The sequence below is a fragment of the Marmota monax genome, unplaced genomic scaffold (genome assembly GCF_021218885.2).
Source record: "Marmota monax isolate L192 unplaced genomic scaffold, Marmota_monax_Labrador192_F-V1.1 WCK01_AAM20220418_F8-fsc00009, whole genome shotgun sequence".
In the NCBI taxonomy this organism is placed as follows: Eukaryota; Metazoa; Chordata; class Mammalia; order Rodentia; family Sciuridae; genus Marmota; species Marmota monax.
In genome coordinates this window covers 25,985,149-26,012,057 of record NW_026694710.1, presented here as the reverse complement: position 1 = coordinate 26,012,057, position 26,909 = coordinate 25,985,149, and the positions used below count along the sequence as shown (strand labels likewise).

Sequence of the window (26,909 nt, the reverse complement as noted above, 5' to 3'; positions counted from 1 at the left end):
GGGGGGCACCATGTCCTGGCAGCTTTGCTCAGGGCCCTTTGTGACTTGAAAAGCTGTTTTCTCCAGCAATCGTGTGCACCCTCTGGCCGCCAGCCTGCCCTCCACCTTCAGGGCCCCCTGCCCTCCACCTTCAGGGCGGCCTGCCCAGCTTCCAGTTGTGGGGCTTGGTCTTGGGGAGGCTGGCTGGCTGAGCCACACCCGGCCCTGCACCCCGGGGCTCTGTCCTTGGCCAGCGCCAGCTTTCTATCTCCACAGGCCTCCTCGTGCATCACAGTTGGGGTGGACCACAGAACAGCCCCGTCCTGTTGGGGGCCACGTGGAGAGACCCCTGGCATGGCCCCATGTCCTCCTTCTGCTGCCGTGGCTGGCAGGCCACGTCCCTGAGCCTGAGTTTACGCAGCCGCAGCAGCAGCACGAGGTGGTGGCGCTTTGCAGGCTGCCTTACAGAGCAGCTGTGCCCCAGGAAGGTCGTGATGCCTGATGATGTCAGCCACAGACAGGAGAGAAGCCAGGAGGAAGCACTCAGGGCCTCGCGGGGTCTTGTGGTGCTGACCTTGCAGCGCCCTACGGTGGTCATGCTAGGAATGAGCCCCCCATGGGGGCACAAGACTCACACCTCACATCTACACCCATTCACCACCCCTGAGGGAAACCTGCACCAAGAGGAGTGGCCCTCACGTCGCAGCGTCTATTCCTGCCACCAGAGGGCAGCATCACAGCCGCCGACCCTGCAGGCAGAGGCCCCAGCTGCATGGGCTGGACAGGTGGGCGGGGTTGCAGCCTGTGAATCATGCCCTTAAAATAGCCCCCCAAGTGCAGAGATGTTTCCACAGCCTGGACACTGGTGATGTCAGCCTGTGTTCTCCCGATAACCCAGGTCATTGTGTACTGAGCGCTGCTTGTTGGCTGGGCTGGTTGCTAGGCAGATGGCTTTGCCGTGGTCCTAGCTTCCTGCCTGCCACCCCCGGCCAGGCAATGTGAGCAGAGGGTGAGTGATGGGTGACAGGACAGACAGACGGATGGACGGACAGGAGACTGGGGGTCCAGGGACACAACCCTTGAGGGGACACAGCTGAGGCTGTGTCCTGGGCCACTGACCCCACAGCCCGTGCTGGCCCCAGGAACCCGAAACTGACCTTTCTCCTCTCCTGGGCTTGAGCCGGGCTCCAGCTGAGACCCCTGCCTTGCTCATGGAGGGCAGCGTGTTGTCCTTTGTGTCCCTAGTGGATGAGGACAGAGCCACATCACCCCACCCACCATCTCTGGTTGAGCTGAGGTGGGACAGGGGTGACTCACTGGGACGTCACCTCCACGAGCCCCTGTACTGCCTGGAGGAGGTGCCATCTGGGGCTTTGGGGGACGCCTGTTCGGCACTGAGCTGCTTGGGCCCAAGCCCAGGAGGCAGACGGAGCTCGCGGCTCCCCCCACCAGCTTCACGGACAGGAGGGGCTGTGGGCAGGCTGTGCCCCTGCGGGGAGTGTCCGGCTGCCCCCAGGGTGCGGTGGAGGCTCACAGGACCTGGCTGGGCTCTGCTCCATCCGTTCTGCTGTGTAGCTTCTTGGCCTCTTAAGAGGCCAGGTGGGCGTGGACACAGTGCTGGGTGCCTAGGGCCACCTGAGTTGGTTTTCAGGTGCTCACCTCCTTCCTGCACCTGCGTCTCCAGGCCACACCTTACCTTGTCCCCAAGCAGCTGCGTCCTCAACCTTGAGCTACCCAGTATCCCTGTCCTTGGAAGGCCTGCTGTCCCCAGAATGACCTGGCTCCCTCCTGGGCCGCCCGTGGTCAACCTCCCTCTGGGGCAGGCTCTGCAGAGGAGCACTGTCCTGCCTGTCCTGGCCACAGGTGGCTGCTGGCAGTGGGCCCCGGGAGCCGCGGGGCGGGCTGGAGCTGGGGAGCCGCCTCGTCTGGGCCTCGGTTCCTTGACTGTCCCTGCAGGGAGGGGACCACCGGGCCCGGAGTGCCCAGCTGGTGTTCGGCCTTCTCATACAGATACGCGAGCACCAGTCCTGTGTCTGGGCCGAGTGCGCCAGAGCCCTGGCCCGTGGCCACCTGTGGGTTTAGCTGCAGCTGGGTGGCAGTGGCCCTGCCCCTGTGAGCGTCCACGGCACCTGCAGCCCAGGAGGGGGGAGGGTCTCTGCCTTTGGGTGACCCTCATAGGAGGGTGGGGCCAGTGCCCTGGCCTCCCTCCTCAGCGGTCGAGCTGGGCAGTCCCCCAGGACTGGGTCCAGCCCCCCCGCACGGTGACCTGCTCAGTAACACTGGGCTCCTGGCTCTGTCTTCTCTGTCCCACCCTCCTCGCCCCTCACTCTTTCTTGACACCTGGGACCCCCCAGATATTCCACCTGCACCCCCAGCCTCTCGACCCAGCCTCAAGGGATGGAGACCAAGACCAGAAAAGTGGGCACAAGAGGGTCGTGGAAATACGTGGAGATGAGCCACGGGGACAGTCGGCACGTGACGTGGCCCCCTGTGCAGTGGCTCTGAGAAGCTGGCGGATGCCCCTGCAGTGGGGGCGGGGCAGCCGCAGTGGAGAGGGAGGCTCAGCTGGGTCTGGGGGCTGTCGGCCTGGAGGCTGGGGCTCTCGGAAGGAGCCTGCTCCTGGGTGGCTGGTGAGGGGCGTATCTGGGCTCCTCTGCCTGGTCTAGAATTGGAAGCAAGGGCAAATGGTAGGGTGGCTGTGGGCTCGTCATCGGGCTGTGCCATCTCGGACGACTGCTGCAGAGCTGTCCTTGGACCCCGGGGTTGTACCTAGAGATGGCGCCTGCCCTCCCATGAGTGTGCTCTGTCAGGTTGTCCTGGCTGTGCCGTAGCCAAGGGATGGATTCTAGAGGGCGCGGGCCGTGGTCCCACCGTTTCCATGTGTGGCCTGGCTCCGCCTGTGTGCCCTGGCTCTCAGTATGATCACAGAAAGCTCTTGGCACAGGGTTTGGTCCAAGGAGCTCCCTGGGGCAGCTTCTGGACATGGTAGATCTGGCCCACCCAAATGAGGGTGGTCAGCAGATGGGATGGGGTGAGGCAACTTGGCCTCTCCCCAGAGCCCCCAGCCTGTCTGACAGCTTGCCTGCCATGCCAGAGTCCTGTGGCCGCCATATTAGATGCCCACAAGCGAGGGTTTAAAACAACCCCAGGTCATGACCTTGCCGTGCTGGACGTCAGATGCCTGACCCGGGTCTCACAGGCGGTAGAGCCCCGGCTGGCACTCCTGGGCTCGCTGCCCTTCCACCGTCTTGGAGGCTACAATGTTGCTCCTCTGGCCTCTTCCACAGCCTCATCTCCGCTGACCACACTGGGAGGAGGTGTCCTTGATGTCAGGGCCCGGGCTGATGCTGGGCAAGCAGGGGGCGGGCTCTCCTCCTGTCCAGCTCCTAGAAGACATGCCTGCTCAGCCGCTTCTGCGACGGAGGGGATGTGTGCACAGGGCTGGAGACCAGAACCCACACTTGGGCGTCTGGCCACCTGCCCCAGGCCACACCCCTGTGCTTGTCTGACCTCGGACCTCCGACCTCTGACCTCCTCAGTCCCTTTGAGTGGTTCCCTTGGGCAGGCGCATTGACACACTGAGCCCCAGCTGCTCATGGCCTTTCTTGGCCAGCGATGCTGCTGCTCCCGCATCTGCCCACCCTGCCCGCAGACCCACTGCGGCTCCTGCCTGCGCCCAGTGGGTCTGCAGCTCCTCCGCCTAACCAATCCTCCCTCTGGCTCCAGAGCTGGGCAGCTCCCCTGAGCCTCCACCTGCCAGCGCGGCTGCCTGGGGCTCGCTCTCCTGCCCTGGTGACCCTGGGTGGCCCCAGCATGCGGTGCTCCGGCCTCCCTGCCCGGGGGGGATGCGGATGAGGAAGGCAGGGAGCGGCCGGGTGCCCACGGTCGGCCACAGTGCCATCACGCCAGCCCTCATCCCTCCTCCCAGCACCTCCTTATTCCCTGCACTGTGGCCTACCTTAAGGGGACAGCAAGGATATTCAGACCCATGGCCCGAGGCCCGCTGGGAAGGTCCTGCCTGGGGCAGCAGCAGGGCTGGGCCGCCTTCGGGAGGGCACCAACGTTCTGGTCACTCAGGCGAGGGGCCAGGATGCTCGTGGCGTGGGGCTCATTGCAGGTGACCAGGTGGCTTTGGCCCTCAGGGTTGCCACCTGTCACATGCTCTGACTCTTCACTGGTCCCAGGCAAGAGCAGGCCAGAGCCCCTCCTGGATGCCGTGGGGCGCTGGGGTGGCCACCCACCCTCTAACACGCTGCTTTCTCTGTCCGCAGTGTCGCAGCCCCAGGCCGCTCACAGCCCCCTGGAGCCGCCGCCGGCCACCGCGATCCTGTGCACCACGTGTGGCTCCGTGTGCAAGGGGGAGGTGCTGCGGGTGCAGAACAAGTACTTCCACATCAGGTGCTTCGTCTGCAAAGGTGAGTGCCCGCCGCCACCCACAGCCCGCGGCTGACCGCACGGGTCAGCCTGGGGCTGCGGCCTTCCCGCCCAGCCAAGGGCGCCCCACCGGCCGGGGAGCGCCACCGTTTTGTTCCCAGTGAAGAGCCCTGTCCTTTTTCTCTAGTTGTGAGAATGCCGTGAGCAACACGCTGAATGCTAATAACCAGACAAGATGAACGGGAGCGGAACCCCGGGGTCTCTCCCCGCTGCCAGCCCCCGGACCGTGTGCGGCTGCCCTTAATTCCCTAGAGACCCATAAAACAGCCTCTGGGGACACAAGTCAAAGCCCCGGGGTGACGCACTGACCCCAGGCCGCAGTGAAGGACGGACCCACTCCCACGCCGGCCGCTGGGCTTGTCCAGAGCTTGGACTCTGGGCCCCTCTGTGGCCCCGACCCGGGTTGTCCCCCCGGGTTCCTGGGGAGGCGCCCAGGGTCCGCCCCGTAGGGAAAGGGGACAGCGAGCACAGGGGAAGCCCTGTCCCCCCCACAGGCCACAGGGTGCAGCCACCTGAGTCCCGCTGTTGGAAGGGAAACCCAGAAGGGCCCTGGGCCACCAACCCAGGGAGGTCGGGCACCCAGGAGGCACACAGGGCCTGGTGGGAGCCGGTGACTTGGGGACCACAACGATCCCCCTCTTCTCCCATCTCTGAAGCCCTGAGAGGCCGGCAGGGGCAGCAGAGCCAGTCCCTTGGCAGAGGCTGGCCGCAGCCCACCCCTCAGGGCCCCATCCATGGGGGCAACCATCCCTGCCAGTCCCAGGTGTCACCTGCATCCAGGCATCCGCTGTGTGCCCAGGGTTAAGCTGGGCCCCGTCAATTCTCAGGTGCACCCTGTTCCAGCAGAGTCGGGGTCGGTGATGGGGACAACCCTGATGACACCCTGGGCCATTGGAAAGGACAGCGAGGGGAAGGGTGGCCCTAGCACACCTGCAAGGAACAGCTTCCTGGGACGTGGAACAGAGGCGCCGACAGGTGGAGGGCGACCTCCAGAGTCACCTCACACAGCACCCAGGCTCCTGTCCCCGTGGTGCCACCTCCACCACCAGGATGAAGGGACGTGGGCTCCGGGGGCTTTGCCGTCCCCCGCGGGCCTCCCACAGCCCAGCAGTTCTTCCTGTTCCTGAGGGCTCTCCGGGTCCTGTCTGGCCCCGTCTTACCGACTCTGCACGGGACATCCCTCCGTTTCTGAGACACGGGCCCATCAGGTGGCCCTTCAGAGGCTGTTAGAAGGGGGACACACGTCCTCTAAAAGGCTTTTCCACCAGCTGACCTCAGGACTGCAGTGAGGTGCAGGGCCTGGCCAGCTCATCCCCCCTGGGGCCCCAGGCGGGCAGGTGGTGGGGACGACTGTCCCCCCTTCCTGCCGACCCGGTCAGCGCAGGCCGGCCAGCACGGCCGCACTGTTGGTGGGGCTCCCTGAGGCCGGCTGGGGACAGCAGTGGCAGTGGGGGAAGGAGCCTGGACACATGGCCCTGGTCCAGCCCCACCTGCCTCCCATGACTAGGGGCAGGTGCCAGGCTGGCTCTGGGGTGTGCCTAGGAGGTCCCTGTGCCCCTGCTCAGGAGTGCAGAGCCACGGAGGTCCCTGCCAGCTCTGCACACAGCCGTGTGTCTGAGCACGGGCCATCGTGGTCTTGGGCTGGCGTGTCGTCCAGGCTCCTTGGGGACACAGGTTCCCGAGCTCCTGGCGCTGAGGGTGGTGGGAAGGAGAGCCAGCTCACGGTGTTCTCGCCAACGTGGACATGACACCTTGACGTGAAACCAGGAGGGGCCCCACCCCGCCTCAGGGCTGGTCCATTTAACAACCCAACAGGGTCACCAGGACTCAGCTTCCTTCCCTACCCCACCCTGACTGTCCCCTCTTCCACGTCCCATCTGGGCATGACACTGGTGCCTCTCCTCAAGGTCTCAAGATGGTTGCTGTGGCTCCAACAGCCACCCTCACAGGTGGCCAGCAGCCGGGGGCTGTACAGCAGAGGGCCTTCTCCTTTTCCTGAGGTCCCCCAGACTTGCCACGGCACTCACTGGCCAGACCTGGCCCACATGGCCATTCCACTGGCCAACAGGAACAGGACAGTTGTGTCACGCCCATCCCGGGGCTGGGGGCACCTTACCAGTCAAACCAAAGCAGGTCGGCCAGCTGGGGATGACCAGGCCCCGAGGAATCCTGACTCAGGTCTGTTGTGTCTGGTTCCTGCCCCGGGCATCGCTCCCATGCCACCCTTCCCCGGGGAAGCCCAGTGGAGAAATGGCCGCTCTGGGTCCAGACTGCTGTGCGCAGCGGGTGCGGCTCTTGGCCACGGAGACACCCCTGGACACCCGCTTGCGCACTGAGCACCTACTGTGTGTCAGACACAGCTCTCAGTGGGGGATGCATGGGAACAAGGACGTCCCTGCCACGGGGAGCCTTGTGCTCCCCGTGAGGATGCAGAGGCCCAGGGGGACACAGGCCTCCCTCCCTGGAGAGGGACAGGCGTGCCCTGGGAGGGGTGCTGCCGGCCATGCTGGGCTGGAGCCGTTGTAGCCCAGCGCTGGGCAGGGCCGTAGGTGTGGCTCGGGGGACTCCCTCTGGCTTTGCCACCTGTTGGAGGCCTGGGGCGAGCGGCCGCCTGTGGGCGCACCTTCATTGTCAGGCTGTGACAGGAGCTGCCCGGGTCAGCGGTGAGGTGCAGGTCACGTGGCTCTCCAGATGGGCTTGGGGGCTGCGAGCCGTCACACTGGGCCTGGACAGCTGGTGGCCCAGGGCTGAGGGGCTTCCCTGGGACACGGGGTCAGCCGGGCACACAGTAGGCTGCTCCCTCCAGACTGCACATGGCTCCTGAGCGCTCCCGGGCCTGGAGGGGGACGGGGCAGGGGCGCCCGTGCTGCCTGGGGTGGCCCCTGCTGCCTACTGACAATGGCTTCCCCGGGCCCAGCAGCTCCAGAGGGGGAGCCAGCGTGGCAGGAGACAAAGCAGCCCGTCTCCTCCCCGCAGCGCTGCCGGCCACACTGTGGGGTGTGGGGACAAGGAGACCAGGGCAGGATGCCTGTCCTCCCCCAGGCCTAGCCCAGAACAGAGCAGGGCCCTTGTAGGAACTCAGGCTGTCACCCGTCCCCTGTGCAGCATGTGGAGACCACCCACCTGGTGTAGGAGGGGCCCTGGGGACGTGGACACCCCATCTGTGGTGGGGTTGAGACTTGCCCAGCAAGGACAGAGGCTGGCCTCTCCCCCCACCCCCCAGATAGCCCTCCTGTCATCCCCAGAGCGCGCCCCTTTCCGGGAGCTTCCGTCAGCAAGGTCCACTCGAAAGGCTTCTGGCCTTTGGGCTGAGGTCACGTGTGGGGACGTCCACTCCACTCCAGGCCAGGAGCCTGGCCCCAGGGGACCCCGACACCCAGGCCTGTGCCATGCTTGTGGCCTGGGGAGGGTCACCCTGCTGACGCCAGGCCTGTCCCCCTCCAGCCTGCGGCTGTGACCTGGCCGAGGGTGGCTTCTTCGTGCGGCAGGGCGAGTACATCTGCTCCCAGGACTACCAGCGGCTCTACGGCACCCGCTGCTACAGCTGCGACCAGTTCATCGAGGGCGAGGTGGTGTCCGCGCTGGGCAAGACCTACCACCCCGACTGCTTCGTGTGCGCCGTCTGCCGGTGAGTGGCCTCCTGGGCACGGTGCTTCCTTCTCCCCCACTGCCAACCTCCCAAGCCTGCGCCAGGCACAGAGAGGTCAAGCAACTTTTCGGGCCACACAGCAGCCCTCCTGTCACGTCCATCTGTAGAACTACCCCACCCGACAGGCATGGGGCCTCTTCCCAGAACCCCAGCTCCTCCTCCCAATGCCCACACAGCCACTGCCCCACCCAGGCCGAAACTCCCAGGCCTCCGCAGCCTCCCCTCTGCCTCGCTCCCCGTGCCGTGCTGCTCCCGCGGCCCTAAGAGAACAGCCGAGCCCCTTGGCCTGGCAGAGGAGCCTCCCAGTCTGCCCTCCACCGGTCCCTTCAGCACCCTTGGGTGCCAGGCCCAGGCTGCCTGCTGACTGACAGGTGCACGGCCCTGCCCCGCAGGCTCCGCTGCCTGGCGCCTGCCCTTCCTCCTGTGGCCCCCGCTGCATGCCGTGCGGTGCCCCTGGCCCCAGGACCGTGCCCTTCTCCAGCCCGTGGCTGTGGCTGCCTGGTGGGAGTCCGGGAAGGGCAGGGGCTGCGTCTCACTCCTCCCTGGCACCCGGGGCCCGGCACAGAGCTAGCACGGTGGCCACGGAGAGGGTGGGTCCTCACCTTGCTGCAGGGCCCCCGCTCCCCGCTGCCTGCTGCAGCCCCTGGGCCGAGCAGGAGCCAGCGGGCAGCCGCCCAGCCAGCCTGACCGCGCTCTCCCGGGAGAACGTTCCATTTCTAGGAAACAAAGAGGGAGAGAATAGAAGGCAGGGTCCGCTTCCTGCCCGCTGCGGCACCACACCCAGGACGGACCGGCTGCCCGCTCCAACACTCCCTGTGGTCACAGCGGGAACGCGGTCAGCTTTTGTCAGAGGATGGGGACAAGCGGAAGCAGGGACGCAGGAACACGTCCCTGAAAGGGCCATCTGTGGGCCCAGCCCGCAGGCCTGGCATCATCTGGGCTGTGGTTCTGTGTGTGGCTTAGAGACCAGGGTGGCGAGTCCCTGTGGCCTGAGAGGTCCCTCTGGATAATCCACTGTTTCACAGATGACAACAGACAGTGCTGGTCACACGGGCGTCGTGGGCCTGGGATCCTCACCCACCTAAACAAGCAGAAGACGGAACAAAACCCCGTCCATCTGCTGCCTTCAGCCACCGGAGCTGGCGGGGGTGGGGTGGGGTGGCATCCGCTGGAAGGAGAGTGCGGCCCTGGCCCGGCCCGGCCCTGGCCCAGCGGCCTCTTGAAGCTGGGCAGAGCGTGGAGTCCTCTGGGTGAGGACCGGGGAGGCAGGGTAGCAGGGAGAGCATAGCATGTGGCCGCCGAAGTCTGTGGAGGACACCTCTGAGGCTTGGGACAAATACCAAGCCAAGGCCACACGGAGGGAGTGGCCTGAGGTGGGCAGGGAGTGACCAGGTGACTGTGTGCCCAGCAAGTCCCAGTTCTAAGCTGCTGAACCCCAAGACACCGCAGGGACCTCAGGACTTAGCAGTGTGACTAAAATAGCCCTGAAGGAAGACTACGGCCATCCCCCACCAAGGGCTGCCTCAGAGGAGCGTGCTGGTCTTGAGGTGGACAGGCCAACCCAGCCAGCGCCCCCCACTCTGCAGGAAAATGAGATCCAGCCCACAAAACCAGAATCTGGGATGTCCAACACCCCAAAATGCACTGGTCCTAAGAAACTAGAACACGTGACCTCCCCAGAAGGAGGCACCCAGGGAGCAAACCCCACAGGATAGTGCAGTGTGCCCTGGACCACGACTCTGATACCATCGGTGTGGGAAGGCAAGGGCGGACAGATGCAGGAGGGCCAGGGAGGGGACGAGAAGCGGCCAGGGGGGTGCAAACGCAAGGACACAGTTCCTGAAATGAAACCCCCGGGAGGAACCCACAGAGGGTCAGGGGGACAGAGGAAGGTTGGTGACACGGAGCAGCCAAGGGCTCCAGACTCAGCTCAGAGAGAAGAAGACCTGGAACAGGAAAGAGCCGGTGAAGGGAGGGGATGGATTCTCCTGCCCCTGCCTCCCGGTCCCTCTGCCCATCCACCCAGGTGGGCGGGAGGCCAGCGCGCACTTGCAGAAATAATAGATGAAAATTTTCCAAATTTGATGAGAACCACAAACCCGAGGATCACAAAGTGCCCGACACAGGACAAACCCCAGACCTACCACGTCCTCACAGCCACGTTGGCCACCACAGGGGTGACAAGAATCATAGCAGTGACAAGAGGGGCCTCCCCGGTCCACAGAGGTGCAACAGACCCCAGTGGCAGGTGCGCAGGCGGGAAACAGGGTGGACGGGTCCACAGAGAGGAGGAGAGAAGCTGGGAACTGCAGTCCAGCTGCAGCCAAGGAGATGGGGCCCGGCTGCTCCCGTGGACCCTGGGGCATCCCGGAGTCGGCCGTGGTGGTGCCACCAGCTGGGAACCCACCGACACCCGCGGACTTGTGCATCGTGTGGTGTGTGGATACAGCGAGGGCCGAGAAAGACAGCACCACAGACGGCACCCACAGACGGCACCACAGACAGCACCCACAGAGGCACCCACAGACGGCACCCACAGAGGCACCCACAGACGGCACCCACAGAGGCACCCACAGACGGCACACACAGACGGCACCCACAGACGGCACCCACAGACGGCACCCACAGAGGCACCCACAGAGGCACACACAGACGGCACCCACAGACGGCACCGACAGACGGCACCACAGATGGCACCCACAGACGGCACCCACAGACGGCACCCACAGACGGCACCCACAGAGGCACCCACAGACGGCACCCACAGACGGCACCCACAGAGGCACCCACAGACGGCACCCACAGACGGCACCCACAGAGGCACCCACAGATGGCACCCACAGACGGCACCCACAGAGGCACCCACAGACGGCACCCACAGACGGCACCCACAGAGGCACCCACAGACGGCACCCACAGAGGCACCCACAGACGGCACCCACAGACGGCACCCAGAGAGGCACCCACAGACGGCACCCACAGAGGCACCCACAGACGGCACCCACAGAGGCACCCACAGACGGCACCCACAGACGGCACCACAGACGGCACCCACAGAGGCACCCACAGACGGCACCCACAGAGGCACCCACAGACGGCACCCACAGACGGCACCACAGACGGCACCCACAGACGGCACCACAGAGGCACCCACAGACGGCACCCACAGACGGCACCACAGAGGCACCCACAGACGGCACCCACAGACGGCACCCACAGAGGCACCCACAGACGGCACCACAGACGGCACCACAGACGGCACCCACAGACGGCACCACAGAGGCACCCACAGACGGCACCCACAGACGGCACCACAGACGGCACCCACAGACGGCACCACAGAGGCACCCACAGAGGCACCCACAGAGGCACCCACAGACGGCACACACAGACGGCACCACAGACGGCACCCACAGACGGCACCACAGAGGCACCCACAGAGGCACCCACAGACGGCACCCACAGACGGCACCACAGACGGCACCACAGATGGCACCCACAAACGGCACCACAGACAGCATCCACAGAGGCACCCACAGACGGCACCACAGACGGCTCCACAGAGGAACCCACAGACAGCACCACAGAGGCACCCACAGAGGCACCCACAGACGGCACCCACAGACGGCACCCACAGAGGCACCCACAGACGGCACCCACAGACGGTACCCACAGAGGCACCCACAGACGGCACCCACAGAGGCACCCACAGACGGCACCCACAGACGGTACCCACAGACGGCACCCACAGAGGCACCCACAGACGGCACCCACAGACGACACCCACAGAGGCACCCACAGAGGCACCCACAGACGGCACCACAGACACCACCAACAGACGGCACCCACAGACGGCACCTACACATGGTACCCACAGACGGCACCACAGACGGCACCCACAGACGGTACCCACAGACGGCACCCACAGACGGCTCTCACAGAGGCACTCACAGATGGCACCACAGAGGCACCCACAGACGGCACCACAGACGGCACCTACAGACGGCACCCACAGACGGCACCCACACATGGTACCCACAGACGGCACCACAGACGGCACCCACAGACGGTACCCACAGACGGCACCCACAGAGGCACCCACAGACGGCACCCACAGAGGCACCCACAGACGGCACCCACAGACGGCACCACAGACAGCACCCACAGAGGCACCCACAGACGGCACCCACAGACGGCACCCACAGACGGCACCACAGAGGCACCCACAGACGGCACCCACAGACGGCACCCACAGAGGCACCCACAGACGGCACCACAGACGGCACCCACAGAGGCACCCACAGACGGCACCCACAGACGGCACCCACAGACGGAACCCACAGACGGCACCCACAGAGGCACCCCCAGAGGCACCCACAGACGGCACCCACAGAGGCACCCACAGAGGCACCCACAGACGGCACCACAGAGGCACCCACAGACGGCACCCACACATGGCACCCACACATGGCACCCACAGACGGCACCCACAGACGGCACCACAGATGGCACCCACAGACGGCACCACAGATGGCTCCCACAGACGACACCCACAGACGGCACCCACAGGGGCACCCACAGGGGCACCCACAGACGGCACCCACAGACGGCACCCACAGGGGCACTCACGTAAGACGGAGACCACATAAAGGCCTTCTAGACCCCAGGTCCTGGGGGGCGCTGACGCCACCTGCCCAGGAAGGCTGGCAGGCTGACGAGGCTCCAAGTCAGAAGACAGCAGGGAAATGCACGTGCCGGTCACTGCTGGTGGCGAGGAGCAGGACACGCGTGTCCAGCAAGGGGCACTGTGCGGCTCCTGGGCAGGGAGGTCCACGGACGCAGCATGACAGCCAGCAGGCCATGGGGCCATGGGTGTTCCCCGGGGCCAGGTGGGTGTGCACCCACAGGACGCATCTCATTAGTGACCCACATTTGTAGGAGCAGCTGCCCTGCATCCAGCCGCTCCCAGGCCAGCCACGGCCAGCGCTGCCCACCTGATGTCAGCAGATGGGCTGTTGGCGGGATGGCTGCTAACGGGTTGTGTTAGTTCCATTTTGCAGACGAAAAACGAGCACAGAGACGCTGAGTAACTTGTTGTAGGTTCCACAGCTAAAGACTTCCACAGATCACACCAGTGACTGTGCGGACCCCACTCAGTCCCAAGTCCCCATTCCTGGGGGGACTGCAAAGCACAAGACCCCGGGGCGAGCACAGCTCTGGTGGGAGGCTGAGCCCAGGGGCTTCAGGGAAGTGGAGGAGGTGAGGGGGCTGTGGACCGTGGCCCGGCCCAGCCACACGTGAGCGCGGTCCCCAAGGACAGGGACGAGCTGAATGAGGACCCAAGAGACACCTGCTGAATGAACGTCAGCCCCACAGAGCCGGGGACTGTGGCATCTCGTGCTTCCCAAACGTCCCCATGGCCGCCGGGGTGGCTGGGCTGGAGCTGGTGAGACGGAGGCAGGGGACAGAGCCAGGCCACGGCCCACGGGAGGGGGCGGGCACCCAGCAGGGGCTCAGCAGCAGTGGCCCATCACTGCGGCCACCAGGGTGGAACTTGGTGGCCACGGAGCCCATAGGTCAAGGCAGGCTGACCCAGCCAGGCCTCTTCAGGGCGTGGGCAGCTCCGCCCTCCCTGTTCATGCAGACATGGAAACGTGTCAGCGGCTACCTGAGCCCCCCACGGGGACACTATGGTGCCTGGAGGAGAGGCCCTGTGTCCGCAGCCTGTGGCGCCTGCTGTGCTCCGAGCGGCAGCTCTCCGGGACAGACGGGCAGGAGGGGGCCTGGGCAGTAACGGGCTCTCTTGTTTCAGGCTCCCCTTTCCCCCCGGGGACCGAGTGACCTTCAACGGCAAGGAATGCGTGTGCCAGAAGTGCTCCCTGCCCACAGCGCTGAGCAGCAGCGTGCACCCGTCCCAGGGCCTCCGGAGTAAGTGGACCCTCGGGGCACACAGGGGTAGCCTCTGTGGCAGGGGGACAGGCTGGGCCGCACGGGGACCCAGCACAGGAGTAGCCACAGTGGGCAGCGGTGGGCACGTGTGGGGCAGCACCAGGCTGTGAAGCCCAGGCCCCGCTGCCACCCAGCCTGTGCCCGGCTCTGCCCTCCCGGGTGCCTCCAGCCCCCTCCTACAGGAGGCCTTCCCTGCCTCCTCCTGGTTCTCCCCGGCAGCCTTCACCCCAGCTCCCCTCCTGCCCTGGCTTCCAGGGCTCTCAGGTCCCCAGTCCACCCAGACTGGGCCAGGCGCGTATGCAGTGGGTGCTCAATACATCCCTCCTGAGTGAGGAGGCAGGCGGTCATCACCGTAAAGGGACAAGTGCCAGCGGTGTCACAGAGTGCAGATGGGGTAGAGCAAGGTGGCCTCTCGCAGCCGGGATGGTCTTCTGGGGCAAGAGACAGGACGGGCCTGGGAGGGACCAAGGCACCAAGGGACAGGGCACCCAGCCTGTGCCGTGTTGCTGCAGGCACCCGCTAAAGAAGCAGAGTTCTGAGCCCAGCCTGGGACTGTGGCCACAGTGGTGTCCGCAAGGCAGGGCCACATCTAGGGATGGGGACCCAGGTGGGGCTTCTCTGGATTCCCAGAGGCAGCCCCCACTCGCACCTCCTGCCTTGCCCAAACCCTGTCTCCCCAGCTCCCTGCTGGGTGGAGCCTGCAGAGGCCGCCGCGCCCCAGCCTCCCACTTTCACCCAGAGGGCAGGGGTCCTTCCCCCGGAGGCCCGCGCACAGAGGCCCGGCGTGGTGCGCTTGATGCTCTGGGGCTCGCTCGGACAGTGCTCCATTTAGAAGTTTCTCTCCAGCTGGGGCCTGGAGGATGGAGCTTTCAAGATTGTCTTCATGGATAGGAACATTATGACTAAACCAAATAGAAGTCAGAAGATCTGGGCAAAACTTTAAAAGGAGGGTATTCATCTGAACTGTTGGTCCAGTGCTTCCTGGCAGCCGAAGCAAGAGGGAAATACCCAGCCACAGACCACTGTCTGAGGGTTATTTTGAGATTAAAAAAAAAATGTTATTGGGGATGGGGCTGGGGCTCAGTGGTAGAGCGCTCGCCTGGCATGTGTGAGGCACTGGGTTCCATCCTCAGCACCACATAAAATAAACAAATATAGGTATTGTGTTCATCTACTACTAAAAAAATTTTAAAAAGAAAAAATTTAAAAAATTTTATTGGAGGAAGTTATTGGCGTGAAGGATTCCTGCACTCAGGGCGAACAACAACCTTCCTAAGAGCAAATTCATTGTAAAATATCAAGCATGCATTTTTTCCTTATTTTCCCTTTTTGTAATACTGAGGATTGAACCCAGGGGTGCTTCGCCACTAAGCCACATCCCATCCCTTTTTAGTTTTTATTTTGAGACAATTTCTTGCTAAGCTGCTTAGGGCCTCACTAAGTTGCTGAGGCTGGCCTCAAACTCACATCCTCCTGCCTCAGCCTCCTGAGGCACTGGGATTAGAGGTGTGCACCACCACACCCAACCAACTGTGCAATTTCAAAAAACACACGCTCCCCTGGCCCCCAGGTGGTCTGATAATAAAACCTGTTCCTTCCCACGTCCATGGAAGAACACTGAACTTACCCTCTTCTGAACCTACAATCAGAATCACAGTCCCGGGCTCCTGTATTGTCATCTGTAGGGTCCCCTGCCTCTTGCCCCAGAGTGCCCTGCAGGGAGACTTCTTCCCTCCTCCAGGTGTGGGCATGCAGCCAGGACTGAGGGCCTGAGGTTGCGGGTAAGGCCTTTAACTCCAGGGCATGTGGGCTCGGCTCTCAGTGGCCAGCGGTCTCCCAGGAAGTGGCCTCGGTTCTGACCCGTGGGACACAGGCAGAATTCCAGTGGATGGCGTTTTATGCCGTTTGTGCTGCTGTGACACACTGCCCGAGGCTGGGAATCTACAAAGAACAAAACTCCCTCTCGGGTCGAGGAGGCCGGAGGTCAAGCGCAAGCCCTGGCGTCTGGCAGGGCTGCTCTGCTTCCCGGGGGCCAAGGGCGAGGTCCCTCCAGCCTGCAGCCCTTTACCCAATGCCAGACCTACTCCCCAGAGCAGGCCCTCACCTCCCAAGGTCCACGCCTCTTAACACTGTGGCCTTGGGGACCTGGTAGTCGCCAATATTGAAGCCACAGCAATGGGCACAAAGGGAGATCACCAAGCCAGGGAACCTGCGGACACATGGGCACCACCAGACGAAGTGGGGGGACGGGCTGCTGTGGGGGCGAGGGTGGGGTGGCGCCAGGGAGACGGGACCCGGGTGGCCATGCCAAGGTGTTCCGTGGTGTGTCGGAGATAACTGAGTGAGCGAGGGCCAGGACAGTCCTGAATGCTAGGGACGAGTCTGACCAGGTAGCGCTTCTGAGGGGAGAAAAGCCCTGGCTGCCATTCTGGTGACCACGTGGGGAGGGCAGAGTGGCGGGCTGGGGAGAGGCAGGCCTGAGTCTGTGGTCCTGAGCCTGTTGCTTAGCAACAGGGGAACACCCGGGGCTTTCTCCTGGGGAGGGGCCCTGCAGGCTTCCCTGTGATGCCCCGTGGAGGGTGCCCCTGTCCTGGGAGCCCTGCTCTGTCCAGGTCTGGTCAGGTGCTGGTCACAGGCAATGCTCCATGAGGCCATCACTGGGCCAACCAGGGCTGGCCTGAGCCTGGCTGCCTGGTGGATGGACCCTCACAGACCTCTGATCCATGAAGCCACTTCCCTCTCTAGGCCGTAGGGTGGCTGGGCCAGCAGAGGTTTGGGCAGTGGTCTAGAGGGGCTCAACCCAGGGCAGGATGGGGAGCAGCTCTGTCCATGCTGAGAAGCCCCAGGACGGGGCTGAGGCTTGGCCACCCCAGCCCTATGGCTCCACCCTCAGGCTCTGCAGCCAGGCTGGAGGGTGTCGGGTGGAGGGGCAGGAAGGGGTTGTGCAGAGCTGGCGGCCAGGCCCAGGACGGGGCCATGGGTCCTCTCTCTCCAGGGTTGGGTCTGTGCCGCCTGGGCCTTGGCACCTGGGCTACGGCACCTACAGCCCTGCGTCTTCCTTGGTGGGAGGCTGTGCAGCTTGGCTTTCTAAGAGGGTGGTGACTAGGACCTGGAGCCCCAGCCCCTCCCCAGCAGGGTGGCCTGGTGCCAGGCTCCCTGGGAAATGGGGCACAGCCCATCTGCAGCCATCCATGAAGTCAGGGACAATGACTCCAGAGGCAAGGCCCCCTCTGCTCCTCCCCAGGCCCTGCACCCACCATGGGCCGTCACTGTGGTGCCCCTGTCTGGTGAGGACCCGTAGCATGTCAGGGCTGGGCCTGAGCACACGTGGCCTGTGCCAGCCATGCTCCGCCCCTCTCACTCCACCATGGCCAGAGGAGTTCTCGGGCCAGCTGGTCACTTCTCAGTCACCATGAGCCTTGGGCTCCATCAGCCCCCTGTTTCCAGCTCAGGCCCAACACAGGGACTAAGCCCCCATCACCTTGACCCTGCTAGACTGGGGGGCCACAGGTGGAGGGGGTGGGGGTCGGAGCCCACCCTCTGAGGTCCCAGGCGAGGGCTAGACACCACTCAGCACATCCTGGTCCCTATAGGACTCACGGGCAGGACCAGGGCCTGAACCCTGTGCCCTCTTCTGGAAGAAGGACCATTTAAGGGGAACCAGGAACTGGAAGGTTCTAGAAGGCTCCTATCAGGAAGAGCCCAGCCCCAGCCCCTTGCTCCAGGTGGCAGAGCCAGGCCCGGGGCATGGCAGGTGGACGGCCAACTCTGGGGGTGCCCCGCAGGCCCGCTGCACTCTAAGGCCAAACTGCGGCTGAGCCTGGGGCAGCGTAGGTCACATGTGGCTATTCTGTCCCTGGCGGAGCCACGCAGAGCCTTGCTGAGCCCCACATGTGTGCAGATGGCTGAGGTTTCCATGGCGACGTCCCTCTCTCCCCCTGGTCCCTACATTCACTGCTCATTGATAGCAGTGCTCCCCCCAGGTGGCCAAGGAGGAGTGAGGGACGGGCTGTCAGGTCCATGTCCAATGTGCCCAGAGCCTCTGGGCCCTCCACTGGGCTCAGGCAGAGAAATGGAGGCAGCCCCCCAGGAGCTGGAGGTTGGGCGGGGCAGGCACGCTGCTGGTGCAGTAGGAAGGGGGTGGTGTCTTGGGCCCCACCAGGCACTGTCTGGCCACAGCAGCAGGACCAACGGGCATCTGTAGTTCACCAGGCGTGTCCTTCATGCCTGGGCTGCGCCTGTCTTTGCCCTGCAGGAGGCTGGTGCTGCCACTCCACAAGGGTGTCCTCCTCTCATTTGGACACAGATCAAGTGACTTCCCGGTGGTCCACAGCTGGAGGGGCACAGCTGGGCTTGGGCCCGGGCAGCCTGGCTCAGGCTCCACATCCCCCACCCTGCCCCAGGCTGCCTGTCCCCCGCACTGCCGCCTGGTGTGCTGTCTCCCCGTTCGCCCATCACACACTGATGCCAACCAGGGCTCAGCATGGGGTCCTCAGCCTTAGCACAGCGAGCCTCTGGGGCCAGGTGATGGGGGGCTGCCCTGTGCACAGCAGGAGGCTCAGCACATCCCAGCCCCTACCTCTAGATGGCGGGAGCCCCACCCCTGGGGTCGCCAGGTATTATCATTGTCCCCTGAGAACAAATCACCCCAGCTGACAGCCTCTGACATGGAGCTCCCACAGCATGCCCTGGACCAACATGCCGGTGGCCACATGCGTCTGCAGCTAGAGAGGTGTCTGCTCTGAGCTCTTCTGGCCCTTGGACTTGAACAGGGTCCCCCCACCTTGGCTCCATTCATTCCTTCACCTGAGCTTCTCAGGCCAGCCAGCTTCTCAGGCCCTCCCTCGGGGCCTGGTCCTGGGTTAAGTCTCTTCACTTGTTTCCAAAGTTGCACGTGGATGGAGCAGAGCGTTGACTCAGGAAGAGCCTGAGCCGCGCGTAGTGGGTGTGGGTTCACTTTATTCTTCAAAGCAGTGACTCAGGCCCTGAGCATATCCGTGGGCATAACAAGACCCGTGCCAAGCAGCCTGAGCCCACTGCACGCCAGGCCCTGTGGGTCTTGCTTGGCCCTGACTGAGCTGAGGGCCGGCAGCTGTGGTACCAGGCCAGCTGTGCTGTATCTGAGCTGGCCAGTGACTGCCAACATCACAGCCTGTCCCCCAGGAAACAGGCCTCAAGGGGAAGGGCCCCTGCCCAGGGTGGCCCTGCAGTGGTGGGCCAGGATTTGCAGCGGGTCTGTCTGGACCTGGAGCCACATTCTTCCCTGTTGAGCCAGCTGGCTGAGCCCAGGAACCACCTGCACTGGGGCCCCTCAGGCCATGGTGGCTTGTCTGCCCACACAGGACCCCAAGGCCCCACCTTGCACACCTCAGTGCACAGCCAGACTCTCACACAGATACGCACACATACACACAAGAGCCCCTCAGACACACTCACACCTGCAGACATGTGTGCATAGACACACGTGCACACACAGACGTCGTCAGAGACACACAGAGACAACATTGCACACAGAGACCCTCCTGCACACAAAGGCAGAGGTGCACACACACGTGTCCACTCGGTCCTGTGCCTGGTTCCACCCCACGGTGGCAACCAACCTGGGTCAGACCACGTGAACCACTGTTGCTCAACACTAGGGTTGGGCCTGAGCACACGTGGCCTGTGCCACGTGTTCTCTCACCAGTGTGGCCACTGTCCACGAGGCACTGTCACGCACCAGGTGTTGGGGGTGGTCTGCAGGTGTTCGGCACACGGGAGGGTGCCACCCGTCAGGGGCTTGAACACCGTGGACTTTGGTCTCCTCAGGGGTCTTGGAACCAAGCCCTGTGGGTACCAGGGCCCTGCACTATGGCTGTGCACATGCTCACACGACACACCCCATGCACACCTGCACACACACACACACATGTGTCTACATAGTCACACGCCCCTGGGCACTGCCCCCTCCCCCGTGTGGGCTCATGCTGCCAGTCTCTGCCCAGCTCCCCCTGCTGAGTCCCCACTCGTCCTCAATAAGCCGTTTGAGTGACAGTTACATGGGGCCATGACATGAGAGTTCACTGGAGGAGGGGCCTGAGCATCTGGCGCAGTGAAGGGCCAGGTGCAGAGGCCCGGGCAGCTTGGCTGGGAGGGAAGGCAACACGGGGAGGCCGGCCAGGGCCCCGACCAGGCCATTGGCCACAGGGTGCAGAGCGGCAGCCACCGTGGGAGCCCACAGGTCAGGCTGCAGGGGGAGGAGGCCCGAGGCCAGTGCAGAGCCCGCTGGGCCCAGGCAGAGTCCCCGGGTAGAATGGGGCATCGTGCAGGGCGTGCTGTGCCAGGGGCCGCAGACTGTGGCAGCAGGAGCTGGGGATGGGAGGGGCTTCCTGGGAGGGACCCACAGGTAAGAGCTGAGCCCAGGAGCTACCTGCACTGGAGTCCCTCAGGCCGTCCCTCAGACTCCTGTCTGCCCACCTTGCACACCTCAGTGCACAGCCAGACTCTGCCCGGGCGCCCAGTCGTCTGCAGTGCAGCCCGTTTCCCTCCAGGGGGCCGCTGCCTCCCGGGGCTCAGCGTCTTGCCTCCAGGGGAGGGGCCTGGGGAGATGCCAGGCCTCCACCCTGTGCCCCTGTCTGCGTGGACGCTGTGGAGGTGGCTCCGGCCTTCTGGAAGGCAGGCCCATGTCTGGCTCTGGCTCCCCTGCTCCCAGCTCTGCGGCCCCAGTCGGTGCCCCGGAACCCCAGAACACCCTCGTTCTCCCGTCTCCGTCAGCCAGGGCGGCCGGGCCTCCCTCGAGCCAGCAGGGCTGCCCGCTGCCCTCTTTCTCTGGCCTGGTGCCCTTGGCGCCTCCAGGTCACCTCCAGGACCCTTGGTGGTGTTGGGCCCCACGTGAGGACGTCTGTGTTCTGCTCTTCCCTCAGGCTGCGGGGGCTGTGGCTCAGAGATCCAAAACGGCCAGGCCCTGGTGGCTCTGGACAAGCACTGGCACTTGGGCTGCTTCACGTGCAAGGCCTGCGGGAAGCTCCTAGACGCAGAGTACATCAGCAAGTAAGTGGCCGGGCCGGAGCCACGGGGGCCGGGCTGTGGGCTGCTGCCCCGCGTGTCCCCCTCCTGCAGCGACCTCCCCACTGGGGGTGAGGAAGCAGCCCACCTGACCTGTCCCCCCGCCCAGCTTCTCCTGGCCCATCCTTGGTTCCTCAAATAGTGGCAGAGGCTCCAGCTCCCTCTGCTGGTCGGGAACGGGTTTGTCGAGGCCTCGAGCTCTATCCCTGGACATGGCCCCCCACCTCCCGGGCACCTGGATGTTCCAAAGCTGGACACCTGTGAGCACAATGCACGGTCAGCAGATGCCGGCCACAGGAACAGGAAAGGAGGATTGTCTTGGTGGTCAGGGTTGGGACTCCAGGGCCACACACCCTGAATTCTGCAGAGCAGGGCCCTCGGGGCTGCCAGCCCTGGTGGCAGTGTCCCCCGACAAGGTTAGGGGAAGGAGCTGTTAGGTTGTTAGGGGGCAGGGCCTGGCTCTTCCTAGGCCCTGGGGCACCTCCTGGGGCTCTCATGGCCAGGGAGGGGCTAGTTGCCAGGAGGCATATATGTGAGAGTAGAGTGTCTGTGGACACATCCTGGATGTAACTCCCCATTCTTGTGGTTGTACATGATGTGGTCACCCTGGTCGTGTGTTCATATAGGAACACAGAGAGTGAGGTCCAGTTCATTCCACTGTCTTTCCCATTCCCACGCCTCTCTCTGTCCCCCACTCCTCCTGTCCAGCCCGGGGAACCTCCCTCCCCTGTGAGTCAGCATCTGCATATCAGAGAGAACAGCCGGCCTTTGGTTTTTTGGGATGGGCATGAGAGTCTCCAGACTTGGCATGACCGTCTCCAGTTCCAACCATTTACCTGCCCATGCCCTCACCTCATTCTTCTTGAAGGTTGAGTAATATTCCAGTGTATACGTGCCACATGGTCCTTGTCCTTTCATCTTGGAGGGCTCCCAGGTGGGTTCCATAGTCTGGCTATAGTGAATGGAGCTGCTGTAAACATTTCGTGGCTGTGTCACTGCAGTGTGCTCATTAGTAAGACCTCCGGGCCAGGGTGCGATTTTACTCGGGGACCAGGAAACTGAAGCGGGCGGCCCCCCACAGTGTAGGCGAGAAAGCGCGGGGGCAACCCGTGAAGGACAGCGCCTCCCAGGGCAGACAGGCCCGTCCTGGGCTCAGGGCCCTCTGCCCGCATCTCCCAGTCGGTGGTAGCTCTTCATGCTCTCGGGGGCCAGGAGTAGTGTGTGGAATGACCAGTGGAAAAGTCCCATGGCCCAAGACATAGAATGAAGTGAGCGCACATGCACACACGCACACACACACACACACAGGAGAGCGGGTACACGCATCCAGATGGCCCACGGGCCTGCCATGCCGACATCCTGGTTGACCTGGCCCCCATCACCGTGGGGACCGGCTTGGGGCCAGGGCCTGTCTCTCAGAACAGCACACACTGCCGTGACCTCCAGGTCAAGCGTCTTAAGGCAGAGCCCCCTCGCGGGGCTGAGCCTCCGTCCAGGGCGGGTGGGAGGGCCCGAGGTGGACCAGCGGGAGGCACGGGGCCCCTGGAGTGCAATGGCCGACGGTGCCCAGCCCTGGGCAGGCCGCCACCCCCGTGCAGTGCTGCCGGCTCACCCACACGCTGGCGTTACTTAGCAGCCTCCAGCGTGTCCCAGAACTGAGGGGGAGGAGGCGTGGGTTGCCATGGAGACGTCATCTTTGAACCTGCAGAGTTTGCTCAGACACACCCACTGTGGGGCCGGATGGGGGCCCTGAGGTCGGCAGCTCTTCTTCCCCAGGTGGAAGGAAGGGCCGTCCCTCTTCCCCCAGAGGTGGCCCACCCACAGCCCAGGCACAGGCCATCACAGAGGGACGCAGCCCTGGCTATGCCCCCATGAGCACCGTGGGCCTGGCAGAGGGCCAGGGAGTGGAGGGAGGAGGTGGCCCTCATCACTGGAGTGCAAGGCTGAGTTCAGAAGAACAGCAACGTGGTGCAGGAGAGGGGCCCACCTTGGAGTGGCAGGTGCCCCTCTACCCAGTCACCTTCATGCCCAACTCCTCCTGGGCCACAGCCTGTGGCTGAGAGGACAGCTCTGATTGGCAGTTGTTGGGCAAGTACCTGCCCAGTGCTGGACGCTGGCCAGGCCCTCTTAAGTGCTCCTTATTATTATTTCTCCCCTTCCACCAGAGGGGAAGCTGAGGCTCAGGAGGTTAAGTGACTTGCCCAGGGTCACACAGATGAGGCATGCTGTTGAGTCCAAGTCCCTTCTCCCGCCTGCCGTGCTTGGGACACACTGAGCATGGCCGCCTGGAAACCTCAGTGCCACCTTGAGCCATCCCTCCCCTGCCTGTATGGCTTGTGTCTGATGAGGGCCTCACGGTGGGCAGAGTGGACCACAGATGGCCCAGGAGTCACGTCGGCTCGGCCGTCCTGCTCGGCTGCCCACTGGCTCTTCTCCTATAGCCCACTTAAAGCAGAAGCAGGGTTGGAACCAGCGGCCCTGGGAGCAGCTCCCCAAATGATGGTCCCCCTCCATCCACACTGAATTCCCGTGCCACCAACAGCCCCGGTGCACAGAGGGGAGGACACACCACCCGACTTCCTCACAGCTTGCCCAGGAAGGGGGCTCTGTGCAGTGGGTGGCCTTTGTGGTCATCTTACAGGAATGCCCTGCTAGAACCCAGCTGGACCTTCCTGGGGACGCTCCCAGGGAGGCACTGCTGCTTGGCGTGGGAGGAGGTGGGTCCCCCACTTCCACAGAGGCCCCTTGTGAAGGTAGTCGCATCCTGGGATCCTGGGGGCCCCGCCCGCCCTGACCGCCGTCTCTCTGCAGGGATGGGCTGCCCTACTGCGAGACCGACTACCACGCCAAGTTCGGCATCCGCTGTGACACCTGTGAGAAGTACATCACGGGGCGCGTGCTGGAGGTAAGCGGCGGCCCGTGCCAGGGCTGGGTCTTGGGGCCCACCCAGCTCTTCATGAGCCCCGACCTCCACACCCGGCTCCACTCTGCCGCAGGCCCCCTGGGGAGCCTCGTGGGTGCCACTTCCCAGGGCCCAGGGCCCACTGGGGAGGCCTTGAGCTCTCCTGGCCCAGCCTTCCTGTCCAGCAGGGGACTCAGCAAGACTGAGCCCTGAAGGCAGGTGTGGTGCCCCTCCCTTCAGCAGGACTATGTCCCCGCAGGAGGCAGAGTGGCCATGGGCAGGCAGCCTGCATGGTGACTGCAGGAGGGGACGCTCCCAGGCCTGGCAGGCTGTGCTTTGATCTGGGTGGCGGGCGGTGGCACGTTCCTGGTGTGAAAGGCACATGTACGGCCCAGGTTTCCACTCCCCGTCCAGCCGATTACCAGCCCTGCACATGCTGCGGCCCCTCCTGGGCTCTGTGCTGCATGCCTGTAGGAGGGTGGACTCTCCAGCCCATGGTGGTCCGTGGCCCCTGGAATGACCAGCTCAGGGAAGAAGAAGGGGCTGGGCAAGGCCAGGGGCTGTGGGAGCCCTCGTGAGAAGCACAGGGGCAGCCCTGGGGTTCCAGAGAGAGCAGGGCAGAGGATGAGCTGGGGCTGGCCTGGGGCTGCAGGGAGCAGGTGACCGGGAGCCCGCCCTGCAGAGCTAAGCGGCCTTCTTCCCCAGCCTCTCTGCCAGTGCCCTGCTCCTGCGGGGCTCTGGGCTCCAGGAGATGAGGCGGGACCGCCCAGGGGCTTCAGCTACCTTCACCCCAGCTGCTCCTTCCTCCAGCCCTCCCTCACCCAGGGGTGCTGGACACCACCCACCTGGGAACAGCCCACCACACAGAGGTCTCCCTCTGCTGAGTGCACTCAGGATGGATTTAGGATTCGCCCTTCCATAGGAGAAGGTTTGCTAAAGCCGAGGACAGCCCGAAGCGCAGAAAATGTCACCACAACGTGGTCCCAGCCCAGGTCTCTGGTTCCCTTCCTCGTGTTTTCTTTCCGTGATTCGGTTGACATCAAGCCGTCACTGCAATATTATGTCATGGTGATTTCCAACTCAGAGTCCCCGTTACCGCATGTCTGTGTGGCTAGAACGTGATCTGGAGTGTTTGTCTGGTGTTCTGGACCTCGGGCAGCTTTGTTGAGATGTGACGCCCCCTGAGGTGTGCGGCTCAGGGTGTCCAGCTCAGCACAGGCATGTTCGGGGTGGCCAGGCCCATTTTGGACACTGTCATCACCTTGAAAAAAAGCCCCATAGGCTTTGGCTGTCCTTCCCTGTGCCTCCAGCCCTCGGTGACCACCAGTCCGCCTGCGCCCGCGGGCTCCCCTGTTGACCACGTTCCACGCGGATGGCCTCAAGATCTTCGGTGACTTGCTCCCGTCCCACCGTGTAATGCTCACGACTCGCTCGTAGGGCACGTGTTTTAACACCACGCGGCACCATACCCGCCACGCGGCTGCCCCAGGGCTTGCCAGGCTCCTGACTTGGTCGACAGGGGCTCCCTCCAGTCCCACTGCAAATACAGAGCGCTGCAGCTGGAGTCGCTTTCTGTTATAAGGTTCTGTTTGCATTTCCAATTTTCCTTCAGAGGAATTCACAGAAATGTAGAAGCTGGGTCGAACCTGTGAGCACTTCTGGAAAGTTCTGGAAAGCAATCGCAAACTGCGTCAAAAGTGCCTGGCTTTCAACTCCTGGGGAGCCAAGTGTCCCTTGTCACTTTGATTTGTGTGACGTTCTAGCATTTCAACGATCCTGTGTACTCTGGGTCTGCTGGGGTTTCGGGGTCTCTCCCTGCTGTCTCCTGGGAATGCTTCTTACCGTGAGACTGCCGTTTCGTCTCCCTGGGTTCCGGAAGTGTCTTCCTGGGCAGCAATCATATCCAATATTCCTACCCTCCAGATGTGGACAGATGACCCATCCTGTCTCCTCCCCCAAGGACCCCTCCTGTGCCGGGTCCTGCACCTCCCAGTTCCCGGGGGCCTTACCCTCCCGTCCTCCTCCCCTGTCCACCCGAGGCTCTCGGACCCTGTGGCTTTCGGTTGTCTGCAGTATCTCCCATTGAAAGCCACACCCCGCTGGGCATCCTGGCCTGCAGTTCCTTCCTCCCTTCACAGCTGCCTTGTGGCTCCCCTTCTCTGAGGACCTCGGACCTTCCCCTCCCTCCTCTCAAGTGGCCTGGGCATGGGCACCTCCAGGCTCACCTGGCTGACCCTCTCTGAAATGCCGAGGCCCTGGAGCCCAGCCAGCTGTGGGAATCCCCCACGCGTGCCGGGCCATGACCCCTGTGAGCAGGAGGCAGAGCTGGACGTGAGCCCATCCACCTCCCCACCACATGGCCTCTGCCCACATGGCCACTTAATCCTGTCTCCAGCTTGTGACGCCTTGTGCACCCTGGGCTCGCTTGTGGCTCCAGGTCCAGGAGCCCGACAGCAGGAGCCCAGCTCCCTGACATCTGGGCAGCAGCCCTGCCCCAGACAGGTTCAGGCCTGGCGAGCCCCACCTGCCTGCCCCGCCTCCCCCAGCAGCGCTGCCCCTGAGCCGCGACAGTAAGGAGCCGGGACATCTTCTGTGTAGTGGCCCAGCTCCCTGTGCTCTATGGTGACAGAGGGGAGGGACCTTGACCTCAGGCCACCAGCTGGCCCCTCAGGGTGGACTGAAGTACTCCTGGGCCACAGTGGGATCTGGGCTCTGGTGTCCCGTGGGGCCCTCTGGGTTTTCTGGACCCTGTGCTGCCAGGCCTGGGCTCCTCCTTGTCAGCAGTGGAGGGTGAGGGGCCCCGGGAGGACCTGCTTTGTTCCTGCCTCTGCTGCGCGGCGGCGGCGAGCGTGCGGGGCGGCGTGGGGAGCCGCAGGCTCTGCAGAGCTCCGAGCATCCTCCTCGGCGGTGCGAGGCGGGAGCTGCAGGCGGAGACAAGCTGGGCTCCGCAGA

At 64.0% G+C, this 26,909-nt stretch overlaps 1 protein-coding gene across 16 annotated transcripts in view; it reads left to right on the top strand.

The window, feature by feature from the left end:
- Positions 1 to 26,909, top strand: part of Ablim2 (actin binding LIM protein family member 2) — a 146,276-nt gene that overhangs the window by 47,433 nt on the left and 71,934 nt on the right. For all 16 annotated transcript variants that reach the window (XR_009224830.1, XR_009224824.1, XR_009224821.1 and 13 more), the window contains exons 2-6: positions 4,251 to 4,394; positions 7,858 to 8,041; positions 13,875 to 13,990; positions 20,914 to 21,040; positions 23,867 to 23,960. Coding sequence is in view for 1 of the 16 variants with exons in the window: in XM_058572440.1 (XP_058428423.1) it covers positions 4,251 to 4,394; positions 7,858 to 8,041; positions 13,875 to 13,990; positions 20,914 to 21,040; positions 23,867 to 23,960 (665 nt within the window). In the remaining 15 variants the exon portion in view is untranslated. The remainder of the gene's footprint in view (positions 1 to 4,250; positions 4,395 to 7,857; positions 8,042 to 13,874; positions 13,991 to 20,913; positions 21,041 to 23,866; positions 23,961 to 26,909) is intronic.